Raw genomic sequence first — 20,373 nt, forward strand, 5'->3', positions numbered from 1 at the left:
TTCTCATCTACTTAGCAAATGTCCCACTATCAGGTAAGATAAAGTACATGATAGTAAAAAAGCAGCAGCAGTTCGGCAGTTCAAATCCCTAGAGCCACATAATGGAGTGATCTCCCGTTACTTGTCCCAGCTTCTGCCAAACTAGCAGTTCGAAAGCGTGTAAAAATGCAAGTAGAAAAATAGGAATCACCTTTGGTGGGAAGATAACAGCGTTCCGTGTGCCTTCGGTATTTAGTCATGCCCACCACATGCCCACGGAGACGTCTTCACATAGCGCTGGCTCTTTGGTTTTGAAACAGAGATGAGCAGCACCCCCTACAGTTTGGAATGACTAGCACATGTGTGCGAGGGGAACTTTTTACCTTTACCTTACTGTACTTTATTATATAAAGAAAAGAATTGTATTCTTTTGAGAGGGAGGCAGAGTTTCACCTGTACAGCTTTCCTTGGTATGGCATTGATTATACCTTTTTAACCTTTAGTAATTTGCTATCAGCTCCTTTTGTATCTCGGGGAGGACTTTCACCATCTGAGAAAGAAATGGCAAAGGTAAGTGTAATTTCTGGTAGCAATGCTATGGAAAGAAAAGGAGACACTGACTGTTATAGAATACCTGCTCCAAATTAAGTTAATGACATTGTAACCCCCTAAAATTCAATTTCTCCTTTCTTAGGAATGCCTTACCTGAACTTTTAGAAACAGTCATGATCCCTTACTTACCTGAGATTCTTCCATTAGAGCTATAAACTGAAGTGTACAGGCCATAGTGCAATTGTGTATATGGTACCATCCAGAGGTTATCTGCGTTTCTTGGTTCAGATTTTAAAAGCCTTATATTTAGAATTGTGCAATCATTTTACATGAACTAAAGGTTGTACTATATTATTTCTATGTATGTACAAGATTTACAAGCTAAGCTGCAAGTGTATGTGCCTCAGTTAACTACTCTATTGGAAGTAGGGTTTTGCCATACTACTTCATTACACCATCTTTTTTCTCCCAGTCCTCAATTCTTTGATTTATAGATCCCCTGCATTTCAAGTTCCATTCCTTCAACATTACAGAACCTTTTGCTTTACATTCAGGACGAGATATTCATGAAATCCTGTTTCTTTCACTTTAGTTTTTGTGTGTGTTTGTCCATTGTATTCCTTGACTTGCTTCTTGTCACGGAGATTAGTGACCACATTAATAATGTAATATTAAGCCATGGTTGCCCAACTATTTTTACTTTAATAAATCACAGTTGCTGGGTTCAGACAATATGCTTAGCCAAAAATACATCATATTATGGCTAGCATGATATATGAACCAGTTTTTCTCATCTCGCCTTCCATCAAGTTGTACTTTGTTCCTCCCTATTTATTTCTCCTCCTAAATGAACTTTTTGTTAACTTCCCACACACAGCTGCATAGGTTAGTAATATTTTATAGTTGACTTTTCCCTGTTAAGAACTGGAATGCACATGGCCATTATAGCAGGCAAAGCTCAAACAACATAAGGCAGCGATGGCGAAGCTTTTTTGGTTCGCGTGCCATAAGTGGGGGAGCGCAGGGGGCCTGGGGAGGGCGAAAAATGGCTTTAAAAAAGCGTGAACTCAGCTGGCCAGCACGCGCATGCACGCTGGCCAGCTGACAGGCAGCGCCTCGCATGCCCTGACAAATGGCTCCGCGTGCCACCTGTGGCACGCGTGCCATAGGTTCACCATCACTGACATAAGGGAAGGTACCAGCATGTGTTTGAAATGAACATGCTAGATAATCCTGCAAGTATTATATTTTACACCGACAAAAGAAATAATAATGAAGAGATGGGAACTGCCCTGATTTTACAAAAGAGACAAGCCTCTTGCCTTTTGGATAAAGAAGCTCAAGAAAATGGTTAAGGGTGTTACTGCCATAAATTGCTATATATAGATTTCTCATTCGAAATTAGAGGTATTCATTGGAATGCTTGGGTTGCATTGCCAACCTACCTTCCAACAACTGTTAATTAGAACTCTTATAGCCTCGTTCCTCATATGATCTATTCCCAGTCTGATGGATTAGGAGGAAAACATAATCACGCCAAAAGGTATCACCTAAATTGGGTACCTTCAGAAAATGCTGCAAATACTTTACAGCTAAACCACATTGTCAAGATGTATCTTTATTGCTTCACAAAAGCCTACATCTAGCCTCCCAATGCCTTTCACCCACCCATTTTCACAAAAATTATCACTGAGAATTTTTGGCTCAGATTTCATTTTCCTTTTGCTTTAGAGTGAGAGGAAGGATGTGTTATTATGTAAGCCATTTTACACAACGATATTTAACAATATTCTAAAGAATTCACTTTCAATTATTCTTCAGTGAAAGAACAATTGCCCGACAACTGTCATTGTCTCCATCTGTCATGGCTGAAACATGAGGGGCAGGGGAAGTAGGCTGAGATATCTGAATGGCCCCTAATCCAGCAACTTGTTTCCAAGACAGACAACTAGTTTATCTAAAGAAAATAATAAAATAAAGGCAAGAAACAACACACTATTTTATTTCTAGGACCTAACCATGTAGCCTCTGAAATTTGCCTAATTATTTTCTTGATAGAGCAGACATTCAATCTCTTTAGATGAAATGCTGAGGGGGTAATGGGCTAAAAATGCTTTTGTATAAGATTTCAGGACCCATGAAACGACGTTTCTTCCGTAATCAAGCAGGACCCACCAATCGCTGGCAATTTTCATTCAGTTCACCCTGTGACTTACTAGGAATTTCACAGAGTGATAAAGCGAAACAAGAGGGCCTCCATAAGAACTTGATGAGAATAATAACAGGTAAGGTGATAACTAGAAATACTGGCTGGGTTCAGATTCCACATAAGAATTGTATTTGTTTTAGCCTTCGTTTGCTAACAAGTTATGATGCATGGATTCAGATACTATGTGAAGGAGAGAAGTAAAACGTATACAGGTAGTCCTTGAGTTACGCCTAGAATTGAGTCCAAAGTTTTGGTTCCTAAGCAAGGCGGTAAGTGAGTCATGCCCTGTTTTACCATCTTTTTGCCATGGTTAAGTGAATAAATATGGTCTTAAACAAAACATGTGTTTTGTTAGCAAATTTGGCTTCCCCCCGTGACTTTGCTTGTAGAAAGCTGGCTGGAGAGGTTGCAAATGAGAATCACATGACCTGGGATTCTGCAATTGTTGTAAATACATGCCAGTTGCCAAGTTCCCGAAGTTTGATCGTATGACTTTAGGTCTGCTGCAACGGTCATCTGTGCGAAAACTGGTCCTAACTCATTTTTTGCAATACTGTTGCAACTCTGAGCCGTCATTAAATGAATGGTTGTAAATTGAGAACTACCTGTAACGATTTAGTGGAAAGTGCTATTCTAATTATATACATTTTGAAAAATGCCAGTGAACTGTCACAAATCTATAAGAGATCAACCTTAAGACCAGATGTTCAGAAAGGAGGATGGGGAAACCACAGGCCATTTAACTTCTGTGCTGGGCAAATTATCAGAAAGGACTTGTCGAGGCCTGCATCTATGAGCACAGGGAAAAGAATGCCCATATTATCAGGCATCCTTCTATGACAGAGTTACTAGTTAGAAAAACCAAAGGAATGCTGTGCACATAGCATAACCCGATCTTAGTAAAAGGCCAGAGAGTCTCACATGGTAGTATTGTGAAAACATGGATAAAATGGGCATGAACGATTCAATACATTCACATCTGGTTGAACAAGTTCACCCAATGGCTTCTTATAAAATGGTTGCGTATCAAGGGATGTTCCCTGCGGCTTCTCTTCTGCCTTGTTCTATTCAAGAGAATTGGAACTCGTTTGGGGAATGGAATCAAATGTGCAGATAATTGTCAAGCTAGGAGAGTTGATTAACACCTTAAAGGGCAACTTTCTTTATCTAAATTTGCAAGGCCACCCAATTCATAACAACTCACAATGATATTAACAGAGTTGAACTTGAATGTTAAAAGTGGCAAGGATAGGTGCATCAGAAAAGGAAAACAAAGGCAAGAAATAAAGCAGTACATGATTGAGGAGATCTCATGTAATGCATGAGTGAAGAATTTAGGGGTCATACTGGAAAACTAAGCATGCACATGCACCAGGCCAATGGAACCTCAGAATGCAGCAATAGGATTATTTCAAGATAATGGGAGCTAATTGCTCAATTGTACTTTGTAGGGATCAAATTGCACTTGGACTATTGTATCCAATTCTGGGTATTGCAATGAAGTGGTCCAAGAAGTCAAGACAGTAGCCACAACCATGTGTTTGAACCCCAGTCCCTTTTTATGTTGTAGATATCCCTGGAGCAAAAAAATTACTAGGAACAATAAGGATTACAGAAATAAAGTATTATGGGGAACTAGGGATGTTTGCTTGACTACACAAGGATTTGAAATGAGGTGGAAAACAGGGTTCACATCTCCAGACCAGTCCTTATGGATGTGTTCAGATAACTCACTTTGATCATTGTGTATTCTGTTAACAATATCAAATTCCTACCCTATAAAACAGAATTTCTCCTGGAAATTGAGATGGCCCTGATCCTGCTTGCCTGACTTAAGTAAGGTGCTGGTTCTCTCTCCCCTGCCCCACCCCCCCAGGTGTTGGATTAGAAGGTCTTGTGAACCTGTCAAGATTTGTTGTTTTGTTGAATGGCTTGCTTTAGGATTGTTTATAGATTATTTGTGTAGGAATATTTGTCATTTAAATTGTATACTTCCTTGAGTTGCATGTCAAGTGGGGACCAACATAATATATCAGATTTATTTGCTGCCCATCCTGGCTTGAAGAAACTCTGGGCGGCTTACAACATTAAAAGTTATAAAACTATAAAACAGAAATATTTCTAGAAAACAATAAAATGTAATTACAGTCAAAAGTAATTAAATGACCAAGCCAATTTTCTGGGTTGACCATAAACAAAGAGAATCATAAACTTATCTGCATGGCCTGAGTTTATATGTTATACAGAGATACAATGTGGTTGGCTCGTTCATGGTTCATTGTGTTGTAAAAATCTATCCATTCTCAGCAATTTTCAGGCATTCAGCCTAGCTATCTGCAGGCAAACTTAAGTATTCCATTAGCAAAGAGAATGGTATAATGTTGAAGAAACACAAGTATCTCTCCCTTTCAGATCATACAGTTGAATTAATGGCACATACAGTAAATAATGGTGCTACCTTATAGTCACTGACATACTTCCTTGCATTTTTTTTTCAACTGTCCAGTTGATAACTCTGTGCCTCTCGGGGAAGAATTCGGGGCCTGGAAAACAGGTTCAGAACTTCTTGATGAATTTAGTGGCCAATCTTTTTCAAATATGTGTCCCCAAATCAAACCCAGACCCAGGTAAGATCCAGAAGTAGTTCTTTGTGTAACACTGCACCAAATGCTTCAATATGGAAAGTATTAACAGCTTATCTCTGGCTTATAGATGCTGAAGAAGATAATATAACATATTATGTTATATGCAAGCAACTAACAACTATGGTTCCATTATGCTTAGTAGTAAGAATATACTTCCTACTTATATAGATAGTATATTGCTAAACATTTCCAAACTTCTGCTCTTCTAAATAGGCATTTTGGAATTTGAAACATGGGCAGAAGAAAGTTGGGAAAATTTCATGTCAGTGTTTTTCAAACTTGGCAACTTTAAGATGTGTAGATTTCAACCCCCGCTGGCTGGAGACCTCTTGGGATTGAAATCCACACATGTTAAAGTTGCCAAGTTTGAAAAACACGGATGCATGTCCATCACCCATGTAAAAGATGTCCCCCCAAACCACATAATAGCATCTACATACATCATTATATATTTACATACTACATGCATTTGGCTGAACAATATGCAACTGTATATGGAAAATTATCATTAGTTACTGGGTTCATTTCAAAGTAAGCCTAGCATTGGTTCTCATTAAATGGTGGAAACAAAGATGGAAAATCAGTTTATTATGTATATAGTATATGTTAAATGCACATTAAGTTACAGGCATTGATATATACATCCCTGCGGCCAATTCGCTCACACAGGGAGGGACTTCTCCTGGTGCCGTCCACTAGGCAATGCCAACGGGCGACACCAAGGAGTAGGGCCTTCTCTGTGATGGGCCCAACCCTCTGGAATGACCTCCCCCCCGACATTAGAACCACTTCTGACCTCCGCTCCTTCCGGCAAAAATTGAAGACTCACCTGTTCCGATTAGCAGGCCTGGCATAATTACAACTGTCCCTCCTGGCAAATGTATTATTATCTGGTTATTTTAGGGTTTTTAATCTGTTGTGTCCGTTTTAGGGATTTTAAAAAATTATATTTATTCAGCTTTGTACAGTTCTTTTAATTGCATTTTAACCTCCTCCAAACTGTACATATTTAATATTTAATTTTTTATTGTATTTTTGTGATATTCTCTATGGACTGTACACCGCCCCGAGTCCCTTCTGGGAGAGGGGGCGGTCTAGAAGCACAAATAAATAATAAATAATAATAATAATATTTAGCCAACTGCTACTGCACTCTCCTATAATCTTACTACTCCTAGGGCTGACTTCCTCATATCCAGGGAGATTTACACAGGTCACTTTACACTTGGTAATTATTACTGCATTATACGGGTAATTTAAGTTCAGATCAAAATATTACTATTTTTCACTTGTCCAGTCTTCCAGATGTGTTGGGACTGTATCTTATAAATTTCCTGCCAGCATGACCCCCACAATTGCAATCCTGATTCCTCTGGTTTGGGAAATTTAATTTACAGTGCATTATATAGATTATGGCTTTTAATTAAATTAAGTGCATTTTTTCCCACTAAGGATATTCTCCCGCCAAAGATTGCCCAATCAGATGCTTTTTTGTTATACACAGAAGATCACAGAAGGCATGGAACCAGGTAAGCCGTCTGAACTGAGATACATAAGCTGCATGACTGATTTTTGATCTCCAGAGAACTAACTATGGCTTTTAACTAGGTTCCATCTTTCTCTTCAGATGTAACTTTGGACTGTTTGGGCTATGAATGGGAACTTCATCGAATGTATTTATTTAAATCCCATGTCCTTTCACAACTTCTTGCTGAAGCAGTACAGAATAGCTACTCCCCAAACACAAGAAGTATATTGAAATCTAAAAAAGGTATTGGTAGATGTTCCAACATTCATTTTTATATGCCTATAGAAGTGTTTAAGACACTGAGGTCTTAATATAGGGCATCTATTTTACTGATTCACCATGGTTTACAGCCAGAAAATTTCATGGATACTTACTGACTCTAAGTCATAAATCTATAGTCATATTTTCCAGCTGGAATCAGAGAGTAAAATTAGAGTTCCTATTTTCCTATAGTATTTTTACATTTCACCCTCTTCTATATGAGAATTCAAGATGTTCTAAGATACAAAATCTTAGAAAAATGTTTCGTTCTTTGAACTAGTATATTAATATGTAGTATGGGTATGTTGTTATATCAGTCAGAAAAATAGATTAATGAAAAATAAATGATTTAGACATTTTTCTCTATTTACCATTGCCTTGAATATGCCACATATGCTGCCTTTTTATAGTGTCATACTTCCTGTGTTTCCAATGTTTTGGGCAGAAACCCGTTGTTATAAATGCTGTCTACTAATTGGTCATAAGCATAATGAAGTCTGCCAACAGAAGGAAAAATTGCCAAAAGTCACTATTGCTCTGAAGATTAGTAATGAAGATGTCACCCGGTTTGGTAATGCAAACTATCTTACTCTATAAATTGACGGTTTGCCATTAATGTGTTTCACAGGCCGCTATCAGGGAAAATATTATATCTCTCATTGTACTACCTATACTGGTTAGTAATTTTTAAATATTTTCCCACTTCATTTTCTAGGGCTGTGATGGCGAACCTATGGCATGCGTGCAACAAGTGGCACGTAGAGCCATTTGTCTGAGCACGTGAGGCGTTGCCCTGTCAGCTGGCCGGTGCTTTCTTTTGAGGCTGTTTTTCGCCCTCCGGAGAATTCCGGAGGCTTGAAGCCTTCGGAGTGTGAAAAACCGGTCCTATGGGCAAACCGGAAGTTCAGGAACAGACTTCCGGTTTGGCCGTAGGGCCGTTTTTCGCCCTCCAGAGCCTTCAGGGAAGCCTCTTGAAAGCCCCTGAATGCTCTGGAAGGTAAAAAAACGGACCTACGGGGAACCCAGAAGTTAAGGAATGGTGACTTCCGGGTTCCCCGTAGGTCCATTTTTCGCCCTCCGGAGGCGCCTCTAGAGGGGATGCGGGGGAGCTTGTTTTCATCCTCCACAGGCTCCTAGAAAGCCTCTGGAGCCTGTGGAGGGTGAAAAAACCACAGCAAAAGCAGGGGTGGTGCTGGTCACACACACAGCATTACGGGTGTGACACGCCAGCGCATGACACCCTCCCCTGTGCTCCTCCCACTTTTGGCCCGGGAGCCAAAAAAGCCATCACTGTTCTAGGGTCTTTTAAAACTGATTTTTAAAAAACTTTCAAAAATAATAAATACAGGTAGTCCTCAACTTACGATCACAATTGAGCCTAACATTTCTGTTGTTAAATGAGACAATTGCTAAGTTAGCATTTTATGACCTTTCTTGTGCCAGTTATTAAGTGGATCACTGCAACTGTTAAGTTAGTAATAGCGTTTTTAAGAGAATCCTGTTGCGTTTTGAAGGGGTGGGGGGAAAGCACCTTTAAGACAACTATGAACTGGGTGATTGAGAATTTCCATAGACATTTTATAGTAATCTGAATGTTCAGGAGCAATGCTGACATCTTATTATATTTATAACCACATGTTTATTGCCATATTCTGTTGACATGATGAAGCCTTTGCTGTTGCACTCAAGTACATGTACAATTCTGAATCGGAAGTGAATGAAGAAGATGTTCTAGGAATTCTGGCTGCAGCAGAAGTGTTACAGTTCCCTAGCCTTTTCCTAAAGTAAGTAGATTATAACATACCGTAATACAATTTGCTTGAGATTTGGGGAGTGAGTTATGCCATGGAACTCCTCTTATTACAAAAATGTTCTGAGTGGGGTGTCAGCTTTCATCCGTCAAAGTCTATCCCAAAACTGTGTTTTAAATTATATTTATATTTAAATGCCAAGGGTAATTAGGTCAGGAATTGGAAACTTGTAGCCTCTTAAATTTTGATGAACTTTATCTACCAGCATAGAAGATAAAGAGAAATTCAGCAATATTATTTATTTATTTACTTACTTACTTACTTATTTATTTATTTACTTATTTATTTACTTACTTATTTATTTATTTGATTTTTATCCCACCTTTATTACTTTATAAATAACTGAAGTGAACAAACATACACAGTACTGTACTTCTTTCTCTTCCTGTTTTCCCCACAACAAAAACCTTGTGAGGAATGTTGGGCTGAGAGAGTGACTGGCCCAAAATCACCCAGCTGATTTTTTGTGAGTACGGAAAAACTGATTGGCTTTTGTGTCTAAAGCAGGACTGGTCTCTTGGTTTCTAGGCCAGCACCTTCACCAGGCTGAAGCTTTACAAGCAACAGCCATCCGATGCATTTCAGCCTCAGAATTACTTTAGCCACCCAGTGGGAAATTCTGGAAGTGTGTCTCAGTGATTCTTCAGAGAATCATCTTGAAGATGATTTCAGAATTCTGTATAGGACAGTGATGGCGAACCTATGGCACGCGTGCCGCAGGTGGCACGCGGAGCCATTTGTCAGGGCACGCGAGGCGCTGCCCTGTCAGCTGGCCAGCATGCATGCGCGTGCTGGCCAGCTGAGTTCACCCTTTTTTAAAGCCATTTTTCGCCCTCCCCAGGCTCCAGAGGCTTCATAAGACCCTGGGGAGGGCGAAAAGAGCCCCCCTCCCCCCTGGAAGCTTCATGAGCTTCCCTGACGCCTTTGGAATGCTCAAAATGACCCTCCAAGCAAACCGGAAGTCACTTTCTGTTTGCTCGGAGGGTCGTTTTGAGCGCTCCGAAGGCTTCAGGGACCGTCCGGAGGCTTCCCTGACGCCTCCGGAGGGCGTCCGGGGGGCGGGGGAGGCTGTTTTCTCCCTCCCCAGGCTCCTTTAAAGCCTCTGGAGCCTGGGGAGGGTGAAAAAAGCATGTAAAATGGGGGGGGAGCGCCTGTAGTGCATTATGGATGCGGCACGCCCGCACATGACCCCCCTGCGCTCCCCCCACTTATGGCACGCGAGCCAAAAAAGCTTCGCCATCACTGGTATAGGAGAAGTGTAGATTCCCCATGCCTGATCTAAACTATTGTTTCTCTAGTAATATTGTAAAGCAGTCTTCACTAAACCTGCAGGCTTCCAAATATGTTCAAAGTTATCTCTCATAACTTCTAACTGCAATGGAGTACTACCAATGATCATGATTCTATAATTCTTCTGTGATTAAGAGATGGTGAATACATTTGAAGTCTTCCAGGTTGGAGAAAGCTGCTGTGGAATAATATATCAAGCATATTTGTTTATGTTAATCCACCCAATAAGATCTAGTGAAGTTTTGCATCTTTTTGTAACTGAACTTCTAAATCAGATTTTCAATATTATTGGCAAAATTTTATGTATTCCCATACATCTTTTGAAGCCAACAATATTAGAGTGAGAAAATGGTAGAAATGTATCTCTCTCACCTACTAAGAATACAACATCATGTTCTCTGCCTGTCTTTGAAACATTGAATGAATAATCTAAGTTTTACAGTTTTAAATGTGCTTTATAAAATTTGACTCTAAAATTGACTTCCTGGTCTTGAAAAAGAAATCAGTAGTTAAACATATTTTTAAAACTTCTGCTTTAATTTGCTAGAGAAGTGGTAAGATGAATGAACATGCACTCACAGGCAATTTTAAACTTGCAAGTTTCCCCATTTATGCAAAAAGGTTTTGTGATGAAACAACAGTGGTGCTTGGTACACAATTCTTAATAATAATAATAATAATAATAATAATAATAATAATAATAATAATAATAATAATAATAATAATAATAATAATAATAAAAAAAAATTGAATTTATTAGCCGCTCCCTTTCCAGACAGGTCTTCTCTCTTTCATAAGATAAAATTGAAAGTATGTTCATGGGGTAGAACTGTGATGGCGAATCTACGGCACGTGTGCCGGAAGTGGCACACAGAGCCATCTCTCCGGGCACCCGAGCCATCTCCCGTTGCTCTGGCCAGCTGGTCTTCACGCATGTGGGAGTGCCGGAAACCAGAAGAGCAGTCACCCAATGCTCATCCGTGCACAAGGAAGGTGATCTTCTGGTTTCTGGCATGTGTGCATGCGCTCCCATTTCAGAACACAGTGCCGAAAAGGTTTGTCAACACTGGTGTAGAATGGTAGTTGAAAGACTGGGTAATTAAGTCTTGGAAAAAATGTTAACAATTATATCAGATGGAGAAGAACATCATATCAGGTTTCTACCGTAATATTGGGGCAACATTTTTAAAACACTTGGATGTCTCGCCATCATAAAGCTACTGTTTGCTTTGATATAAATCACTGTTTTCCCCTTGCTTGGGGATTTTAATAAAGGGAACAAAAAGGAATTATTGTTTAATTTCAGTCTTGATGTGATATCTTGGGTTAATTTCTCCTTTCCCTTAAGTTTTGTTTTAAAAACAGAATATTTTGATTTCCCTTCATTTCTGTCTTGTCCTTAAATGGCCTTTATACTAAAATTCAGAGAAGTTGGCCAGCAATTCTAAATAACTACTTTTTGCCAAGAGACTACAAAGAACTCCAGAGGAGCATTTTTTTTTTTGTCTGACCGGATGGGGGACGGGGGAAGGGAGGGGAGAGCAGCCTTACTTGTCCCACAGAGAGATAAAGTATTTGACTAAAATGCAAACCGTGTTGTCCCTGAGAGAATTGTATAATTAAACATGAGGTCAACAAATATTGTTTCCCCGCAACAGCAGTCTGCTGTGCCCTTTGAGAGGATAAATGCTGCAGAGTGATCTATGCTGGGTATGAAGAGAAAGGATTCAAGATGGTTCTCTGAAGAATCACTGAAACACACACCAGAATTTCCCACCCAGGGGCTAAAGAAATTCTGTGGCTTGCGAAAATGCATCTGTTTTACTTATAGAGAGCCAAAGGCTAGAGAGTTAATTTGTATTTCTCATTTCCTTCTTTTGGTTCTCCTCTTAACCCTCTTCTCTCTTATAGCTCAATCTTTTCTGCCCTCTAGGTGCATCCAGGTCATGAGAAGTAGCATCTGTCCCATCAATGTCTGTAGCTATTATACTGCAGGCTGCAAGGTGAGCTGCAAACGTAATGCTTTTTCTTTTAAGTAGTAGGCTAATATATGTTAGTCTTTAACAGGCACATTTTGCTTTGCTTATGTTTGTGTAGTTGTTGTGATGATGATCTGGAACAAACTGATTTCTCTACTTCCTTTTTTCCCCTCCTCCTTCATCAGTTGGTTGCCTCTTATTGGGTTTTAATGAAACTTGCACCCATCTGTTCAATGAACAGATTCTTTACTTGTTCAAGAAGGTGGTTTCTGGAAACAGTTTGTAAATAAATTGGGTGTATCTCCAGGATCGAAATCAACAATCCTGCAGATCTCTGGCTGTAGAGGTGCTCTTCGAAATCGTTAGGAATTGAAAACAAGAGATATTTTTCACATACAGTAAAGAAACTTAGCACAAACTGAGCAGAGATCTGCAAATCTTCCTGGGTGGAATTCTAAATGTATTAATTGCACTTTCATTTTACAACATTAGATTTGCAACAGTTAAAATGTCATCCCAAAAGAAATGAGTGTTCTTTTTTTGTCTTCTCTCAAATGTAGATACAGTAGTTTAATTTCCAGTTTCCACCACAAGATGGTTCTAGAGTTCAGAGTTTCTTTAACTTCTCGTTTTTCTCCCCACTTTGGAAACAGTATAAGCAACCTTCCTTGATCGCTATCTGTGAAAGATGGATTGAGGTAAACCTTGTCCCACAGCTTGGCTCCCAGATATATCTGCGGGACCTGCCACTGGAGCTGCTACAGAAAGTGCTTAAATCTCCAAGGTCAGAAAGTACTTGGCTAAAAGGAGGGGTTCCTGAATGCAGGCACGGTCTTCTTAGATTGAGTAAAGGTCCATCAAGATAATGTAAGAAAGGTTGCAAGTTGCTCCAGTAAGTTTCCCCTGCCTGGCAGCAACTACCCCCAGGCCTGAAATCACTTGTGCATGCAGCTGCAAGCTCCTATAGAGACATCCGCACCCAACAGCAAGCCCTCCCCCAGGCCCAAAATCATGCATAGCTGCCCATGCACAGTATGACATCCAGCAGTAGACCTGAAATTGCTAAACTGGACACCACTTACCTGCCTGCTGACCTAGTGCAAGCCACCTGGGAATTGCATCTTCCTACCAACTTCCCTTCTGACTTTGATTGTTAAAACCTGGCAGCTCATTTAGTGACCCATTATCCTCAAGGGATGGCACTGGGGACTGCTGGGATTGTCATCACTAAGCAACGCAGACATGTGACATTAAGATTTTCAACTGCATTGCTTACCAGTGGAAATTCTGGTCCTAATTATCATCATCATTCATCAAGGACTACTAATGGGGTAAAATGCAAGCATTATTTTAGCAAATATAAAATAGCAGGCGTTGCAGCATAAAATGCAAAGAACACATGTGTGTTAATCTTCACTTAGCAGTGATACCATAATTATATAGGTAGCTGTTAACTACCTTACTTGTAAGGATGTAGAGATTAAGGAGAAAGGAGGTATAGCAGAGTCAAACTGGTCCCACTAGCTAGACCAGACTTAAGAAATCAACTCAGCAGGAAGGCTACTTTTATGCATATTGGCTATATTAAATGGAACCTTTCAAATCTGATTATTGTGATCTGATTCACTAGGTTATGATTGAATCTGATCGTTGTGAATAGTGAAGCTAGGCAATTCTGGAATAAATGGTCTTGTAGTCCCACTTCCCATGCACATATGCATACATACATACGTATATGATTACATCTGTGGCCGAACCGGTTTGACCAAACTGGTAGTGGTATGGCGGCCTAGATCGCTGGAACCAGAAGACCTGCCACGCCCCCAGACCGGCTTCCCGGTCACCACCTTCACCGCCGCCATCTTGTTTTTGAGTTCTGTGCACGCACAGAACTATTTTAATTAAATTGTGCATGCACACACAGCACACACATGAGCAAACCAGCAGTAAAGCTGGCCGGAACCCACGCCTGACATACATACATACATACATACATACATACATACATACATACATACGTGTGGTGTGTGTATACAAATAAATTATGTATGTATATACATACGGGGACAGTAGGACCTGTCCTACTGTCCCCATTTATTTGTACTCATTTCCTTTGTTCATGTCCATGTTTATACTTATACCTGTTATCTTGTACATGTTTGACAAACTAAACAAACAAATAAATAAAAATAAATAAATATTGCTTAGAAATATTTGTTGTTGTAGAAACAGTAACACTAAAAAAGTGAACATCTGCCAGTCCCCCTCCCTCCCTTCAATATATTCTATTTTTCTAGAGCTTATAAGATGGAACTTCATAATAAGAAATAAAAATTGTCTCAGGGCAGAAAAAGAGAAATGAATGATCAGTGTACAATTATTCATTTTAGCTTTCTTCTCCCCTTCCCCCTTTGTGAGTTTTATCCCCCATGATTAGGTAACATGGGTCTTGAATATACTTTTCCAGACAAAGGTGCTGGTCAGCTGGGGAGCTACATGTAATAGGCAGGTGACAAGTCCTCCAGGTGTATTTGCTTAAATTCTCCATTTTCCTAATGAGTTACAGTATATAGCCTGTTACATTTCCATGCTGCTTCTGAAAGTTGCCCACATTTTCCACACTTCTAAACTTTGAACAGATTCTTGTCTGAGCCTTTCATTAATTTCACTCTTCTCGGAAAGCAATTAACTTCCTCCCCTCTAAGAGCTGTTCTTTTCAAATTTCCTTGCCAGTACATGGTTTTCACAAAAGCCTCTGTCTTCTTGGTTTATGTAATGTTAGTCTGGCCATTTCTCAGCCTCATCTGCTCTTTGCAAAGTCTTCTTTATGGGTAAGATGAGGGCCAAGAAGATAACATCAGATTAGTTTAGGAGCCATTAGTTTAGGAAGCAACTAGTTGCCAAGACGTGTCTTGATTAGACAGTAGATACTCTACTAGCAATCCAGTGGAGAGTTTATTAAAAGTTCAGGAAATAGCAACAGACTTATATACCACTTCACAGGGCTTTATAGCCCTCTCTAAGTGGTTTACATAGCCAACACATTTTCCCCAACAATCTGGAGAAAGGGTTTACCGACCTCGGAAGGATGGAAGGCTGAGTCAACCTTGAGCCTCTCAGAATCGGAGTGAGCAGTGAGTTAGCCTGCAGTACTGCATTCTAACCACTGTGCCATCCCATGCATAGAGAATATGCATCAGTAAATAAAATTATGTTTTGCTTTTAAAACAAAGTCATATCTGACTGCTAATGTGCTGACAATATTTTTATAGATTAGAAGTAATCACCACAATATTCTAGACCAGGATTTCTCAACCATGGCAACTTTAAGATGGGTAGACTTCAGCTCTCAGAATTGTTGGAAGTCCACCCATCGTAAGCTGTCAAAGTTGAGAAACACTGATCTAAGATTTTGGGTTGAGCTTTCACATATAAACGGCAACATATTCAAAGTTCTCTGGACTTCTTCCTTGTTAAAGCTGGTCCCTTTACTTACTGAAAACTGAAATGGCATTGATGTTAATCTTAATTGCACTATTTCAACAGTTAATTTTTTTAAAAAAAACCAAATTTGTGCCTTTGGCTGCTATTAAACTTAGCATTTTGCAAACATTGGGCTGTATCATTTGCTGTTTTTGGAATTGCAATCATTATCCGCCAGATCAGACATTAATTAATATGCTAAAATATATTACATGCATTTGAAGTAATAGAACTTTTGGAAACATTATTAAAGGGAAATACTCTAAGATTAAATGCTTTTGCTGTCTTAAAATGACTGCTCTTTTTAAAAGTTTACTTCAAAATGTAACTAATTGATTGATATTTCCCTTTTTGCCAGGTTGTTTACCATCAATGAATTCTACCTCTTGAGAACTGCACTATACTGGGTATTCCTGCAGCAATATCCCAAAATTCAGATAATCCCATCTTATAATACTATCCTCACATATTTTAGCAGGTATACTTTTGTTCCATGGATCATAACCCTCCTCCACCTTGGGCTTAGACCTGATTTCTTTCAGCTCTCAGCCTAAATTCAAAATTCTTCTGCTAGCAAGCTGTCATTTGGCTAATTGCGGGAGTTCTAGCCTACTGCAAGTGGAAAAGGAGAGATGAATGTGGAAAAAGGGGGTGGAGCCTTCTTTAAGCCACATACGTTCTAAACAGGCTACATTATTATATTTCTCAAAGGTTCTACGGTATCAGTTGGGCTATGAGAGAGAACTGGCCCCAGATAAATGACTAATAAGATTTGGAAGGTGCCCTTCAGGCCATCTCTGGCTCCCTGCAGAAATCTCCCTCTATGTTTTACAGCTGAACTTGTGTCCTTCCCTTCCAAGTCAAACATAATATAAAGAATTAGCAGCCCCTTAAGCTGCATCTGCTGTTGCTAAGGCAGAAAGCCAGCAGGTCATCCTTTTCGTGTCCTTTCCTGACCCAAACAGCGTTCCCAGAAGTGAGCCAAGTTCATGAAAGATTTTCAGCCTGGCTTGTGAAATATACTTTTTGTGGTTTAGGTTGATTTCTTTTAAAAGACTGTCTTAACGCTGCTGGTGCCATCCCATGAACCATTCTTTCCTGTGAGTCATGGACCACTATAAAGAAATCACTGTTGGAATCAAAAGAGAGTTCCCATGCCTGGAATATCAAATGATCTTTTTTATCTCCCCCACCCACCCCCAGCCCTGCCTTTTTCAGCAAGAGATAGGAAAGAGCTGAAGGCCTAGATGAATCATTGTTTATTAGCTTGACCTGAGAAGCACTCGTTCTATCAAAAGATTTCTGAAAATAAGGGCATTTGCAGCCAGGCACGTGTGCAGGATGAATGTGATGCATAAACTCATTCTTCTACAGATTACATTTAATATAATGTATATATTACAGTAAGATGATGTGGTTAAGCAATCTGCATTTCAAAGGCAATTGCCTTTCAAAATAGCTGGTTAATTGACCAGAAATCCATCCTTTTAATAATCTCATTTAAACTTATTGAATTTTAAATAGTCATGACATTTACAGATTTGTATTCTGTCAGCTTAATATAATCTTCTGTAACATGTTTCAGTTTGAAATAGCTGAAAAGGGGATAAATAGATCATGTAACACTTGCTTATAAAGCCACGTGGAAATAGGAACGTATAGACAGTATTTTAGAAGTTTATTTGTTTGCTAAATCATCTAGGTTTTGCTGAAATCCCATCATGTCAACCAAAATTAAGCAAATCTAACAGGAAACAAAGCAATAAAGACAAAGTTATGAATAGAAACCATTAAAACTCCCCTAGTATGCTAAACATGCTTCTCAAGAGTAAATCTAGATGCTTTATTCCTATTTATTTTAATACAACTTCCACTCATAGATATCATATTGGAACCAGAGTTGTACATACTGTATGTAAATCCAGTGACTGCAGCTGATTAAAAATGGATTATTTCAAAATCCATCTTTATGAACATTTTCTTGTCCTGCCAAAGAAGCTCTGATTTTCATTCTCAGAAAGCCTTTTGTCCTTGCTTTATTATACAGGGTTAGAGGGTGCGAGTTGTGTGTGTATTTTGGCAACATTTTTTTCCCATCACTGGTTTCACATAGTTCTGAAAAGTATCCCTTTGGAGGGGACATTGTCTTGAATGACATCCTTGAGATCTTATTCTAATAGCCCTTGAGGCCATGATCAGGAAGCAAAAATTTAGATACACTGGTCTTATGAGACAAGTGGATGATAGGAAAACTGACTGCTTGGCAAGGTTGAAAAGCAGAAAAGAGAGGAAGTCAGTGGATAACACAGGTCTGATGAGATCGTTCAAGTATCATTGAAAGAAGATCATTGAACCAATCCCATCAGGACTGGTTGTAATAGTAGACATTTGTCCATTTAGTCATCAGGGCCAGGCATCACTTACCTAACTAATCAAATGGTTATGGAAAGGACACCGCAATTCCTTGGAAAGATAACGTGATGAAGGGCGAAACACAAATATTCTTTGCCTACCTTCCAAGCAAGATAAATGCTATCTCACCCTTAATGATGCTGAAAGTTTATTTCCCTTTGAAAAGGAAAATTGACATTTCTGTCTCTTCAACTTGCATGAGGATGGTTGAAAGTTTTGGCATAGCATTTACACTTAGACCTCTTTGGATATGGCTGATACATATTGAGACTGGAATCTCTTAAAAACCGTACTATTACTATATACCATTCAACCCTTCCTAAAAAGTTATCCTGAGAATAACCAGGTGGCTTTTTGTTTATTACCTGTTATCCTTGGGCATATTAGGTGCAAATGCTTCAAGCACAGTTTTCTGTGGGTGCAAAAAAAATCTGGCAAAAAGAATTGTAGAATCAACTCAAGGTATTTTGGGCTTAGGTTGCCATAAACAAAGAGAAAAAGCAGATATACAAAACTTTACATTGTTTAGCAGCCACATGAGATACCAAGTAGCTTTCTGCTACTTTATAACAGTTCTTTGCACAGTTTCATGGAAACAGCTGCAAGAGATTTCTTGCACTGGAAATCTCAGCCAATTCCCAGTTACTGGCCAGTTTCCAAAGAACCATACAACTGAACTCATTCCAGAGTGCCTAAAGGAGGTCTGTGTTTGCGTTTCTTTCCAACAGAAGCCTCCTCTGCCACATCACAGCTCTATTTTAAAACCCGGCAGAGTTCAGAGTTAATGTTCAGCAAGACTCTGAGAACATAGGAAGAGTTCTGCTAAGTCAAAGCCAAAGTCCATTTAATGCAGCATCCTGTTTCCAACACTAGCTAGCCAAATGTTTCTACAATGCCATCTCTGTTACAGTATATGTCCCAGCTACTGAGTAGTCGGCCTGCCTTCTGTAGTCTGTTTCCTGCTTCCAGGCCATTTAAAGCTTATTTTTCAATCATTCGTTAGCAGCATCTTCATCAAACTACAATGACACCAAGATGGCATTACTGAATATTTACATGCCGACGTGTAATATAAGGGTGTGGGTGTTTGGGTAATGATGATCCTTGTCATCACTTAATTGAATTGCATGAGCCTTGTATTCCTTCTTTGTATTTCTTAATGTCTGCTTTGTTGGATTTCTCTGATATCTTGACAATTGAATTATTCACAATCAATTGAAAAAAGGCATTGAACAGAGTGTCTAAAATACTTTAAATCTACATTCTGCGAATACAGTGACTAGTGCAGGGGTCTCCAAACTTGACAACTTTAAGACTTGTGGACTTCAACTGGCTAAGGAACTCTGGGAGTTGAAGTCCATAAATCTTAAAGTTGCCAAGGTTGGAGACCCTGTGTCTCTAAGACTATTGTATTTCTAGTTGGTTCAAAGCCAGTTTCCTAGTTTTAAAATCAACTGCACTGAAGCACTGATCTTAGGGCTATTTCTTGATCTACTTCAAGGTAGTCATAGAAAGTGGGGAGAAGTGAAACTTCCAGCTGTACAAAAGAAAAGAACTCACATATTGATGACTTCATTCTAAACCAAAGGGGGGGGGGGCGATGGTTCCTTTATGATTTGTGGGCTTCAACTCCCAGGCTCCTGACTCAGGAATTCTGGAAGTTGAAGTCCACAAGTCATAAAAGGGCCATCATTCTCCACCCGTATTCTAAATCTTAGCATGATCTCAGATTCTCATGTCTCATCAATTGTTTTTCAAAAGCAAAAATGGACTTAGCTAAGAAGTACAAGTTAGATTCACATATCATGCTAAGCTAAAATATGTCTTGTTGGTTTTGGTTTAGCTACCGTACAAGTGTGATTTAACCCTCTGTACAAATTAAGATTAAGCAGAGCATGACTTTGTGTGATATATGAACTCAGCCTCACTCTGTGAGCTAAAGCTATGGACCCTAAGTCCAAAAAGATTATCAGTCCCTGATCTACAATTTCACAATACATATATCCTCATTCCAAAATTTCCCAACTGCCATGATTGGAACCTGAATCTGTATGTCTGTGAGAGATGATTTATTCTTCTCCAAGAAGCAAAGTTTGAATCCAAGCTCATATGTACATGTTTTAATTTGTCTTTTTAAAAATGCATTGATTAATTATCAATCATTAAACATATTTATTACCAATATTTGTGTGTTATAGTGGAGAATAGGTGAGAAGTTGGCACA

The 20,373-nt window shown here is 39.2% G+C and overlaps 1 protein-coding gene across 1 annotated transcript in view; it reads left to right on the top strand.

Annotated features, from left to right (window-relative positions):
• The first annotated feature begins 486 nt into the window (after positions 1 to 486).
• BTBD16 (BTB domain containing 16) overlaps positions 487 to 20,373 on the top strand; it is a 33,924-nt gene continuing 14,037 nt past the window's right edge. The window contains exons 1-10 of the mRNA XM_081955875.1: positions 487 to 549; positions 2,657 to 2,816; positions 5,247 to 5,367; positions 6,838 to 6,914; positions 7,013 to 7,156; positions 7,620 to 7,745; positions 8,844 to 8,958; positions 12,209 to 12,278; positions 12,908 to 13,038; positions 16,096 to 16,215. Of these exons, the coding sequence (XP_081812001.1) occupies positions 541 to 549; positions 2,657 to 2,816; positions 5,247 to 5,367; positions 6,838 to 6,914; positions 7,013 to 7,156; positions 7,620 to 7,745; positions 8,844 to 8,958; positions 12,209 to 12,278; positions 12,908 to 13,038; positions 16,096 to 16,215 (1,073 nt within the window). The 5' untranslated portion in view covers positions 487 to 540. The remainder of the gene's footprint in view (positions 550 to 2,656; positions 2,817 to 5,246; positions 5,368 to 6,837; positions 6,915 to 7,012; positions 7,157 to 7,619; positions 7,746 to 8,843; positions 8,959 to 12,208; positions 12,279 to 12,907; positions 13,039 to 16,095; positions 16,216 to 20,373) is intronic.

The sequence above is a fragment of the Natrix helvetica genome (assembly GCF_964273705.1).
Source record: "Natrix helvetica genome assembly, chromosome: 5".
Taxonomy (NCBI): Eukaryota; Metazoa; Chordata; class Lepidosauria; order Squamata; family Natricidae; genus Natrix; species Natrix helvetica.